The 12,299-nt window shown below is 35.3% G+C and overlaps 1 protein-coding gene across 2 annotated transcripts in view; it reads right to left on the reverse strand.

Moving 5' to 3' along the window:
• Positions 1-836: 836 nt before the first annotated feature.
• Positions 837-12,299, reverse strand: part of mgmt (O-6-methylguanine-DNA methyltransferase) — an 88,594-nt gene continuing 77,131 nt past the window's right edge. For both annotated transcript variants that reach the window (XM_006630405.3, XM_015346495.2), the window contains 2 exons: positions 8,364-8,503; positions 837-3,373 (listed from right to left, as the gene is read on the reverse strand). In XM_006630405.3, the coding sequence (XP_006630468.2) occupies positions 3,257-3,373; positions 8,364-8,503 (257 nt within the window). In that variant the 3' untranslated portion in view covers positions 837-3,256. The remainder of the gene's footprint in view (positions 3,374-8,363; positions 8,504-12,299) is intronic.

Genomic DNA, 12,299 nt, shown 5'->3' on the forward strand with positions numbered 1-12,299 from the left:
AAGGGGAGGAAATCTGATAGGTCAGTGGAACCCACTTTGGAGCCTAAAGGACATGGCTATCTTTGTAAATCATATTCTTCTCGCATTTTGAGCATAACACTGTATCTGCTTCTGCATGGCTGTGGTTTATAAAGTCATTCTGGGTGGGGGGCAAGGGGCTGACAATATTCGCGGTTCTGTCAAAGGCAGCACCACTATCATTGGTGATAGCGGTTTAAAGTAGAAACTGATCACACTTTGCTAAATGCAATTACAGCTTTATACAGAAGTTATGTTAAATCTTTGAAACCTCACAGCACACTAACGCATTTATATGTGTTAGATATAGGAGGAAAGGGGGAGTTAATACATGTTTGCATCGAATTCTACAAAAGACAGTCACGCTTCTTAAGGATTTCCTATTATTGGCGTGTGAGAGCAGGGGAGTTTATCTGTGTCTGTGATGATTTATGAAGTCAGTTTCCATATCACTGAGTTTAACAACACATAAGGAGGTGAATTGCTCAACTTGGGCAATAGGCAATCAACTCTTCAGTATTTTTGCAAAAAAAAAAGTACAATGACAATTCACATACATACAGTACACAATGTACAACAATTCAATACTATTCTTTCATTCTGTCTGGTCTACAACAACTAATTTGTCTCTGGAGCATTTTCCTGAAGTCACATTTAAACAAAAACAAGTGTAGTCATTAAAAGAAAGATGATCTGATTTTATTTTAATGCTTAAATACATATTTTAAATTTATTTGGCAAGCACATACTTTGAATTTTAATAGTAATTGAATATTTAAAATGCTGCTTTTTACATATTCTAGTAAAAACATTTTATGCAAAAAGAAAAAAAAATTAACCAAGTAACGGCTTCAGATTAAATAAAGATGATGCTCCTTTAAAAAAAAAATCTATAATCTCTTCACCTTGCATCACAATAACATAACTATTTTTTCACTGGGGGTCACACTTCCCAAATAGTGGCAGAATACAAAAGCAAAGACTCAAACAGTGAAATCAGCTTTATAAGTGGGAAAGGGGATGCTAGCAGTGCACCTAAGAGGCAATGTGGATTCGCCTCTCTTTTTAAATAGAACCCCTAGAGGTTCTAGTGTCACAGCACCCTTCATTAGTGCTCACTCCAGTCTGCAGCCTGGGCATCATTAGCAATCTCAGAAATCAGTGGGTGAAGAAGGGCCATTCTTCATCTACCTGTCTGGCTGCAGTAACTTATTCTATATACAGTATGTATAAATATATTCACAAGGTTTCAAGGAATTGGGTCTGCAGATTACCAGGGAGTATGTCCAAAGACAGCTCCCTTTAAACACACCGCATCCACTGCACACACAAGGATGAATTCCAGCACCTCATGCATTCTGTATAATTATCAGAAAACATTACACATTTTCGTTTAATATTTACTACAAAATCTGTGCATGAAATTTCACTAAACTGCACTGCCCTCTGTTGGAAAACACACAGTACACAAAAAAACTGAACTGACACACTTAGGTAGATGTGGCAGATAGTGCATCAAATTCCTAAAGGCGTTCATAAGTAACATGTAACATTTGAATGAAATTTTGTTTAAGCCTCTTTATGTTGACTATTTATTCTTCTAACATTGAATCAAAGAGTAATACTTTACAAGGAATGGTGTAAATGTTTCATTTTATTTTAAAGTTATACAGTATATAATTCCTATTAACATCAAAGCAAGTAACTGAACAGACCTTCCAAACACTCTGAAAGAACACTGAATTCACCTCTTATAACAGTTTGCACATATGTATTTTCTTATTAATACAACTGTCTTCATGCCTAAAGAACTAAACTAACAAAATGTCAATGGTGAGTAAGCCAGGAAAACAAAAAAGTGTACATTCCTCAACTATAAAGGCTTGAGGTATTCCTGCAAATCACATCTTATATACTATGTGTACCATAGATTAAATTTTACACAGAAAGTCTATTGAAATAAAATAAAAAATGAAGAACTTGGCTGGCAAAAGTGAACATATTTTCTCTCTAACATCAAACAAGTGCACTTGTTTAAAAAAGCACTCCTGAAAACTAAGGCTCAGTCGAAAGCTATACCCCCACATACACTTCTGATACATCTGATGTTTTCATACATATTATTTATATGCAAGTATACATTTTAATACAGTTTAAGGACAAATTTTAATTTCTCTACAGCTGCTTTTGATTTTAGTGTTCTCTAAGTAAGACTGTTTATTATGTGAAGTACACAGATGTCTCCACAAATTATGTGGTAACATTATATACTGCTCTGTGGTCTTAAAGAAACAAAACAAATGAACCACTTCTGAAATGAACTTACATAAACAAAAATTAGAATAATTCCCAAGCTTAGGTGCAGAGTCACCATGCGTACAATTGAAAACCAAGCAGATTCTTTACGATATTTTTACAAAATTCTGTAGACATGTTATTCTTTAGCACTCTGAAGTATGAGGGGGAAAAAGGTCGGTCCATGTCATTTCCAACAGCTGAATTGGTAAGAAGTTCCATTAACACATGTTTATGTAAAACATCATTTCACTAGTTATAACTTCAAAGAAAAAAAGTGGAACCTTGGGCACAGTTTTTGGCCAGAGTACAGTTTTACAATCTGGGCAAATAAAAAGCAAGGAAGGAATTAAAGTATGGAAGGGGGGTGGAAGGGGGGCAGTGGGCGGGCGTTGAGGCTGGTGAAGCTTTCCAATTTCATTTTGCTCCCAGTAACGTGCAAAGCTCCAGACTGCAGTCTGTCCTCCCCACAAACCAGATGCTTCCTTAAAGGGGTAGCTCTGTCTAATATTCCCATGCCCCTCCCACCCCCCACCCCAATGACCCCCCCTTTATTCCTTGCTTTCATGGGCATTAAAAATAGAACAAAACGGGGCTGGAGACAGGAACAAAATACACACAACAGGCACAGTCTGCTGTATTCATTCTGCTGTAAAATGTAAAAACAAGAAAGGGCATATAAGTGCTGTCCCTCAGGATATATTGAGCTTTTTTAATATAGTGGTGCCACCACATATTTCACTTCTGATGCTGTATTATGTTTTCATGTCACTCAAATATTTACAGGTTTCCCCATAGCTGAAGCATGTTCGGAAGGTTGTTATATTTCTTGTATGTTTTGTAATATGTTGAGGAGAGTTGCGTCTACAAAGGCAAGAGTTGGTGTTTGTGAAGTGTGGGGGGAGGGGTGGTCATGGCACCAACACGTTGCACAGCTTGTTTCTCAGAGTTTCTCATGTGTCAGTAGCCATTGTTTCAGATGATTTCCTTTTCCTCCCATATAGTTGCCGATTTCTCCATTACAAGAGATCACTCGATGGCAAGGAACAAGAAGAGGAATCTGAAAATAAATCATTACAAGACAAAACACAAATATTCAATTAAAGTATAATACGTTGGAGGAGATACTTTCTGTTGATTAAACTGATAGCTAAATTAGTAGAATTTTAATGAACAACAGTCCATAAATATTATGCTATGGTAAAAAGGACATTAAGCCTCTTAATTATCTTATTATTCCAATCAAGATAATTGTCTTAATATGGGTCAGTTTGCTATGCCTTGTGTAAAAGATTACAATTATTCCCTGCACAATATACTGTATGAGAAACCAGACTGGTGAGGTACATTGTTTGGAAATCAGCAATACTGTCAAGTAAAAGAGTTGGAGGTATATGAAAAAAAAAAGTATTAAAAGCCCTCTGACCAATGCTAAATATTCAGATACACACACCTTGTGGTTGTCATAAATAAGGTGTTTCTGTGTATAAAAAGGGATTCTCAATCCATGAAGACTTACTTTCATATTAGCATAGATCTGAAAATTCTCCTGGACACCACATACATTTTATCCATATTTGAAGCAAAGAAAGAACATCTTTCTGCATTAATGCTCTTTTTTATTATCTACTGATATTAAATACAGAGGCAATTAAAAATGAATAGGGAAAAACATTAGCATGATTAATATTCAATTTAGGGGCATCTGTATTAAGATCTGATGATCCTTAGATCATTAAAAACAGGAAGCCAATGCAACATTTACTCTGCTTGCTACAGATGACTGCTAAGAAGGTCTATAGGTGATTTTTTAAACACCACTGCTGCTGAGATAACGAACATGAGATGGCAAAGGAACCTTGCTTTGTGACTAGTCTGTTAACTATTAAGATAAAAGGAAATCATTTATATTATGTTTAAAATAAAAACATGGCTACCTTGGCCAAGCAGCTGCAAGCTGGCCACTCCACTCATTGCTGGGAGTAAAGCTTGTCAGCACCTTTGGAAGTTCAAAGAAAACTATGCCTTCTCAACAGTGCAAGTGATGAAACGTGGCACACAGTTTCAATCAAATTGCTGTTGTGTGACTGGTACAAATGGCAAATGCATACAGCACAGTACCAGTGTAGAATAGCACTAGTGACTGTGGAAAATTGGGGGATTGTTTTGTCAGGAAGGACCAGGATAGAAAAAATACATTCCTACAGATTTTTCTTCCTGTATTGAGAAGAGGAATTTCACTCAGCTCATGCTTGGTGCGTTTAGATTTAAAAGCTAAAATGGACAAATGCTTTAAGTTAAATGTGGAGGTAGTTTCCCTAAAGTTTTTTTTTTTGCTTTCAACACTACAAATACCAAAAAATATAAAAAATAATTGAATAGCAATTATAAAAAATGAAGCTGTAAAAATTTCTGAATATCCTTTGTACAAATGTTTTCTTATGCATACAACTCTTAAAACCTCAAATGCTCACTTAAACTTATAAGTATAGCATCAATTACATCCTTTTTAATAGCTTCACTCTGTATTAGTAACCTAAACATCTTAGTTGAAAATCCTAGATGCCAACGTATGGTGATTGGGTACCAATAAGTAGGAGGACTGAGCAATAAAAGTTCTTTTAACCTAAAAGCTAATGATCGGGATAATAATTATCTGACTCACAAAAAAGTTACAGTTACTTTAAGTGTTTCTATTGTATAACATGTTATTTTATACAGTTTGTTAAAAGAAAATCTCCTTTCTCCACTTCATAGTTTCTAAGCCATAGCTGTGCAACATGATGTTTTATACAATAAGAAATACACTTCACATATCTTATTTACTTTTGCTAAATTGGCTTAACACCACTTGCTTACAATTTAGTTAAAAGCAATGTCTTTTCAATGTGTCTAGTACTGGAGACCCAAAATGACAAGCTTTAGACTAATCTAGAACACGTTTAAGTTCCTTTTAGATTAACAGTTTGAAAAGATTTTCAAAAAAGGTCACACAATTAAAATTCATTTAATGACGTGCAAATAACCTTTTTATTTGTCAAAAAGTATGTTCTAAGAAAATTACAAGCTTACTGATTTATCTTATTAAATCACATTTGGAGGACCAATAATATTTTCAACACAATACTGTAATAATAACTGAATTTTCAAATTCTTAACATAAAAATGTTTTTTTTTAATCTAATAGTACGGTTTCCTATAGAAAAAGCAAAGGACATAACACAAAACATTGAGCGGAAATGCAAAAAATAAACTAAAAGAATAAACAATATTAAATTAGTGTCAACATAAGTAAATGTTTTTATTGTAAATGCTACCTCTGCTATTGCTAAAATAAAAATAATAATCTGAAAACAAAAGCAAACAAAATTACCCTAGAATATTCCATGAATTTTGACACTTTTCCAGCTGCCCAAGACAAAGATTCATATTTACCAAGAGATAAATATTTACCAGTTTTAATTTCAACATTAAAGGAGCACCAGATTTTCATCTTTCTCATTGCTTATGTATCCCCACAGAAAGTAGTTAAGGGAAAATGAGCACTTTTTCTTCCCGGCTTAACTATATACGATTCAATTTTTGTTATTAATAATCAAGAAGTTGGTGGTCTTACAGCTGCATTGAAACACACATGCTGTGAAATCTAATTCATCCAATACACAAATCCATCATTTACACAGCCCCTATTTCAAATGCTATAAAACTTCCAAAACCATAGATTTGTCTCCGACAAAAATAACATGAAGGAGCATTTCAATCGATAATGGAATCCCTCTGATTCGGGTACCAGCTGAATATTTTCTCAGACTTTGCATTTTGTTCTTCTGGGTAGGAGCCCACAAGGGAAAGAGGTTGTTTTCACTTGCGGCCTCATCAATACCTAAATCCTGGTGAACAAGTGACACTGAGAAGCTGTAATCAATAGCTCCCTGTGCGTTTTTTCTTCTGGTCAAATGGTTCAGCACTACTGACAGGCCTGACACTTAGAACATGATGCTAAATCTTTATCAACAGCCATCTAGATGACTGGCAAAACAAGATGCAGGCGGTCATTAATGCTCACGGCAATCTGTGAATAAACTAACTCCCTGATAACACGTTTGTTTAAAAAAAGGTGGAGGGAAACCCTCTGTACAATGTATTGATTGTCTTTGAACTGCATTTAGCAAATCCTGTCTGTGGACAGTCAGAGCAGTGTTTAACTGTGGTGTCAAGATTCCTAAGTGTTTTAGGTTTGATGCAATGAAAAACTGACCATCCCAGTCCACAGACAGACTGCTTTCACAACTTCGCATAAACTGTAAAAAACTTCTGTGTGTGTTACTTGAGAAAGTAGCAAAGTCTGAGGGCCTCAGAAATGTGTGCAAAAGGCAAATTCAAGTTTTAAATGTCATATTCCCTGACCCAAGTTATAATAAACATGCTTCTCTTTCTGCAAAATATTGTATTTCTTTCTTATATATGCATTTTTGCAAAACTCTGACCTTTACAAAGTTTAATAGAATAAATGACAACACATACATTGAATTACAGGAATCTCACATTTTTAATTACTTTTAAGGACATTCTATAGTAATCTTGCTGAATCAAGTGAGTGAGTGATTTAAGATGATATCCATTTTCAAATCCCAGTTTCAGTAAAGGAAACCTGTAAGATATTGTTTCCAGATGTGTGCATGTGTGTATATTTACATCCTGCTAATTATTCTTTAACTAAGCCAAGTATTTAATATAATTTAAAATAATTCTTAAAACACAAGGCTTATCTAATGCAGAATTCATGCATTCACATATACTACTGTATAATGTATATAGATAATATATATACTATATATACTTACACACTAACATACTGTAAGCTTCTACCTCTGATTCCAGATGGATATTATACATTTGAATATACAGGGCATTGTCCTTACTGTTGTTAACAGACTGCTAGTGACATCTCACTTAAGTCTCAGAACAGCCATTTAAGATGACCTTGAACTAATCAGCCCAGCATTCGGTAATTCCCATGAGGCTTTACGGTTGCTTTATGGTCCTCCTGTACTATTCTAATGAGCTTGTTAATTGAACTCCATGGGTGCCCTTTGAGGACCACAGTCCTCACAATCAATCTGAAATACAGAAAACTATTTGAAGTTTCTTTCCTTTTTTTCCTGAAAAAGGTGAGTTGCCCCAACAGTGTCCTTGGTATAATTTGCAGAAGCGACTCTGCATCTCTCAGCTGCTGCCGGCACCTCTTCATACCTTCTCATAAAGTTGAAGGTCATTGTATGAATTATGTGAGCTGAGCGAACTACAAAAAAACTTGCAGGATACGTATCACAGGAATATCGCACCACCCCTGACTTCATCGCTGTGGCAGGAAAACCGGATCATGTACAGTTGCTTCTATTTAGTTGAATACAAAATGTAAAGCCTTCTTCAAGTTGCTTCATTGACACACTAGAAATTTTTAAAGCATGTCCCAAGGAAAGATTAAAATGCTAAAAACAACAGCAACAATCTGCTTGTTGCAAAAATCTGCTTTCAGTTTTAGCAGCTCAGGGACCAAAGTTTTACAGCAATTAGAGGAAAAAAATCATATTTTTGTTCTCTAACATTGGAATCCTAGAATTTTCATTGCTTCATCAATAAGTAAAGATTTAATTTTATTGCTTGTGATTTTGAATATTCAAAGTCCTCCTTTATTATCACTTTGCATAGACTGCACACCATGCCACACAAGTGGCAAGAGTGTAAATACTAGCTCTTATCCTTAAGGTAGTGATTTACTTGTAATTATTTTCATGCATGATACAGAAGCAGAACTTAAACATATAATTAAAAAAAACAGCCATGTTTTTTAAAATCAGTGATACTGAGAGACATTAAAGTACCACAAACATTGGAACTTACAGCAAAAATTGAGTTTTTAATGCCTCTGTAAATATAATACCAATAAATACAAAATACCACAAGAGTATATATTTCATCCTGTATAATACTAAAATGTGACATATCACTCAGAGAATGAATGTTTTTTCCAGCTGCCTTCTACTTACTGGGTTCCTCCTCATTGCCCCTCCCACTGCTCGCACTGCTTTGGAATTGCCTGCCATTTCTGCTAAGTGCTTGTAAGACACTGTTTCTCCAAATTTCACATCCCTCAGCAGGGTCTGTAACACTCGGCTGGTGAATGTAGCTGCAAAAGTGAACAGAAAGAGAAGTTCAAATGCAATACAGCAACACCCCACTGTTCAATACACAGCCTGACCACTTTGATCTTAATGGGTAAGAATACCAAGGCTTCAATACGTCACTCACCTAGTGGTTCATTAAATGTACACTGAATTTAAACAAATCACTTAAAAATTTAAAGCAAATGATTGCCAAAGTGGAAGGGTCTCATTTGAGCGGCACAGCACTTTTTTCTTTCTTTAAAAAGATCCTTTCCTGTGTATTAATAGAAAAGGTGAACGAATTCCTGAAAGACAACCACATCAGGCTTTGAGTAGCTAAAATTCTCATTTTCTCATACAAAATGTGTTCAGTTTAGAAAAGTACTTTAAGTATATGTGTCTCAACTAATTAAAAATTAAAATCAAACACTTCATACAGGGTGCACTATTAACACAAGTTGATGAATGTAGGTCATAATACAAAAAAAAAACTTATTAATTAAATAATAAGAGCAACTCCACTGCTATTAGGCCTAGTGGAATCAGTTTGGAGGAAGTGAGGTGAGCAACCTTTTGCAGTTTGAAGATCTGTTCATGCTTGTGGTGTTTATACAGATAAATTAAGTTGTTACTTGGAAAAAGCAGGTTAAATAAAACCTGAACTGCATTATTGGCTGCACAGAAAGGTAATCACTTGATTGAAAAGTCTGATAAGTCTTTAATATTATGACATAAACCATATTACAAAGCAGCATAATCCAGGTTATATTAGAATAGGGTCATCACAGAAATTAACTTTTTGTTCATTAATTTATATGGATTAGTAGAGGGCAAAAAGACAGCAAATCTGTTCTAGTTTTTATAAAATCATTTAAAACTGTACACCAATTGTGGCAGTTGGGTGACTTTGGGGTTAATCAGACTGATTTGTCCTTTTAATTGCTTTCTATTCAGAGTAAATTCATTAGATAATGTTCTCTTCAAAATTCATGAATCAATTTAACTGAAGAAACCACATTAACAGCTTTGGGTTCATTAGCGCATACCGTTGTGTTACCAGCCGACCGCTAGGAGGGTTTCTTTAGGCAAACAGATTTTGTTTACCATGATTACTTAAAAGGGGATTTATTCAAAATCCAATTTTTTTATTATTAATATATTTTCCCCCAATCTTAAGAGAAGTGGATTAGTGTTGAATTCTGACACTGAGGGGTTTTTGGAAAGATGCCCTGGTGCCACAGTGGGTACGGCTGCAATGAAGTGAGCCCTTGGTGCCAGGGACTGACTCCAGATTCCTTTTTGGTTTTCAGACCAGCTAGGGGTAGGCGGTCTTGGAACTCTACCAAACCTGTAGGAATAAAATGAGCAGACTGTACAAACATAACTGGAGAACAGTACAGTTCTCTAAGACACTGGAGAGGCTCCAAAAACATCGCTTGTGAGTGAGGCAATATTGTTATAGGTCAAGTGATATCCAATGACAGTTTACCTTTCTACTGTGAGACTTAATGTGTTCTATTAGAATTATAGACATAGAAACCAATGAAAAGTATTTTTTAAAGAAAAGTTGGATAAAGCAATTCCTATGAGTGTGTCGTGTTTCACCATTTTGGTATTAGGTTTTATATATTTGTACCATGAATAAAACATCGATCACAGAAATGGCTAATGTCAATTGATGTATTAGAAAAGGATACAATAAACTGGAGTGCTTCTGTATTAATGTATATCCTTTCACTGATAAGATGAACAAGCAAGCAGGCAATGGCATACGTATCTCAGTGTATCATGAAGAGACAGAAGGGCTGAAAATGTATTTATTTAGTCTGTATGTCGATCAATGTGTCCCTTCACATAAAAATCCCAAAATTGTAAAGTTGTTTAAGGCCAAGCAAGGCATTAGCTATTTGACATGATTTTGTTTATGTATAACTTATCTGCTGCTTGATGTTTTGTTATACTTTTGGACTGCATTGACGGGATATACTTGAACCCTGACGTGTGGCATTTTCATTCCTACCCTTTTGTCAGAACCATATATTTAAGGGTCACAAGGCACAACACAGCAACATTTAAAAGCTCATCTTTAACACTGCTGTAAAGTCAGTCTCTGTAAAATCCTTCTCAGACTTTCATCAGCAAGACACAGTATTCCAGCTCCCTGAGAAATACCTCTTAGGACCTTTCAAGGCTTATATTGTAGAATTAGTCCCAATTTGCAACTGTTAGTACACCAGAATCTGGTCAATGACTTTTTTCCAATTCATTCAACTACCAACCATTTACTGCTTTAAATTAAAAGAATCTGATCACTCCAGTCTGATCATGACTTGTAACAGAGGTTAAAAGGGCAGATTCTCCCAGTAATTAATTGCTTACCTGATTTGTACTGCTTCACAAACTCAGACTGTCTACTGCATGAAGCAGACTGCTGAAACGTCTAAATTAGATAAGCCAAGATGGGTTCAATGCATATCAAATTGTAATAAAAAACACATAATTAAAATAATCAGATGTTGCCTTTCTTTCATTTCAAAATATTTTAAGTTCTCTATAAAATATTTTTTACCTGGATTTGTAAATACAGACAGAAAAGCTCATGTTAGAGAGATGAAGAAACTGGATAAAGCTCATAAGTTTTATTTTTCATATAAAATAATATAATCTGCAGTAACACTGAATTCTTTAACAGTCTCCAAGTTCTGTCTGAGAGCGTAAATGCCTTTTAATTGGCTATAATTTAAGTAATATAGTGAGCTTTAGCTCTTGAAAGACCAAAGCTCCTTTGCTAAATATATTAACAGCCATTAAAATTTCATCACTGTGCTCCCAGCTTTCTAAATAAACACAGTCAATGAGAGCAAATGGTGGCGACAAGCAGTCTATATGAAAGCATTATTATTGAGTCCTATTGGCCTTCCTAAGATTCAAAAACGCAGAAGAGAAACTGTGTCAGCTTTATTAGCAAACATGTCACGCTGCTGCCTTGCTTCTAAAAATATATTCCTCTCCCTAAACTAGGCCCATGCCCCACAGTCACTCTGAACTACATGTAGAGGAGTCATATAATCAAGGTAATTTGCCTTAACGTCAGGGAATATTTACAAAATCTAAAGGGGATATATTTGATTGATATCCACCCATGTGACTTATTAGGCTTTGTCTAAAAAAAGCCCCAAGGTACTGTTAAATAATTTTTCATTGATAATCATGCTGTCACTGCTATCAGCCAACTTTTTGAAGACCAACCTGAGTGAGAGGAGCTAAGCCCCTTAATTTCTTAATAAATTATTCTTTACCATAGGACGAGGATTATGCCATGTAGAAGGCACATCATTACTGACAGAGCTGTCAGAAGGACAGGTGAAAGGAAAACTGGCAAGCTTTAATTTCTCTGCTGAGAAATAAGGGGCTCTTTGGGGATTAATCTCAGTATCAACACTGAGCCTTTGCCTTAGGGCAGCCGAAGAATTCAGAAGAAATTGTGACTGAATTTTTGAGTGACGGAATCTAGCTCAAATTGCGCAGCTGACTTTGGTTTTTCACCTATTCAAATGAGGATGCCGCAGCTCAGGTAAAAAGTAGCAGTAGGTGCTATTTAGGTGACTCCTTAGCCTATTAATCATCACCAACACATGATAAATGTAAAGGAAGAGCGAGAGACAGCTTGAGGTGCATTTACAGCACAGTGTTGAACCAACTGGATACAAGCATTTCCTGCTTTTAGAAAAGCATGACTTTGTTCATTAACAAACCGGTTCCATTGTTGGAAACTTGATTAAAATACATTCAGTGACATCCTGCTTTGTTTCATGGAAC

This window comes from Lepisosteus oculatus, chromosome 4, assembly GCF_040954835.1.
Source record: "Lepisosteus oculatus isolate fLepOcu1 chromosome 4, fLepOcu1.hap2, whole genome shotgun sequence".
Taxonomy (NCBI): domain Eukaryota; kingdom Metazoa; phylum Chordata; class Actinopteri; order Semionotiformes; family Lepisosteidae; genus Lepisosteus; species Lepisosteus oculatus.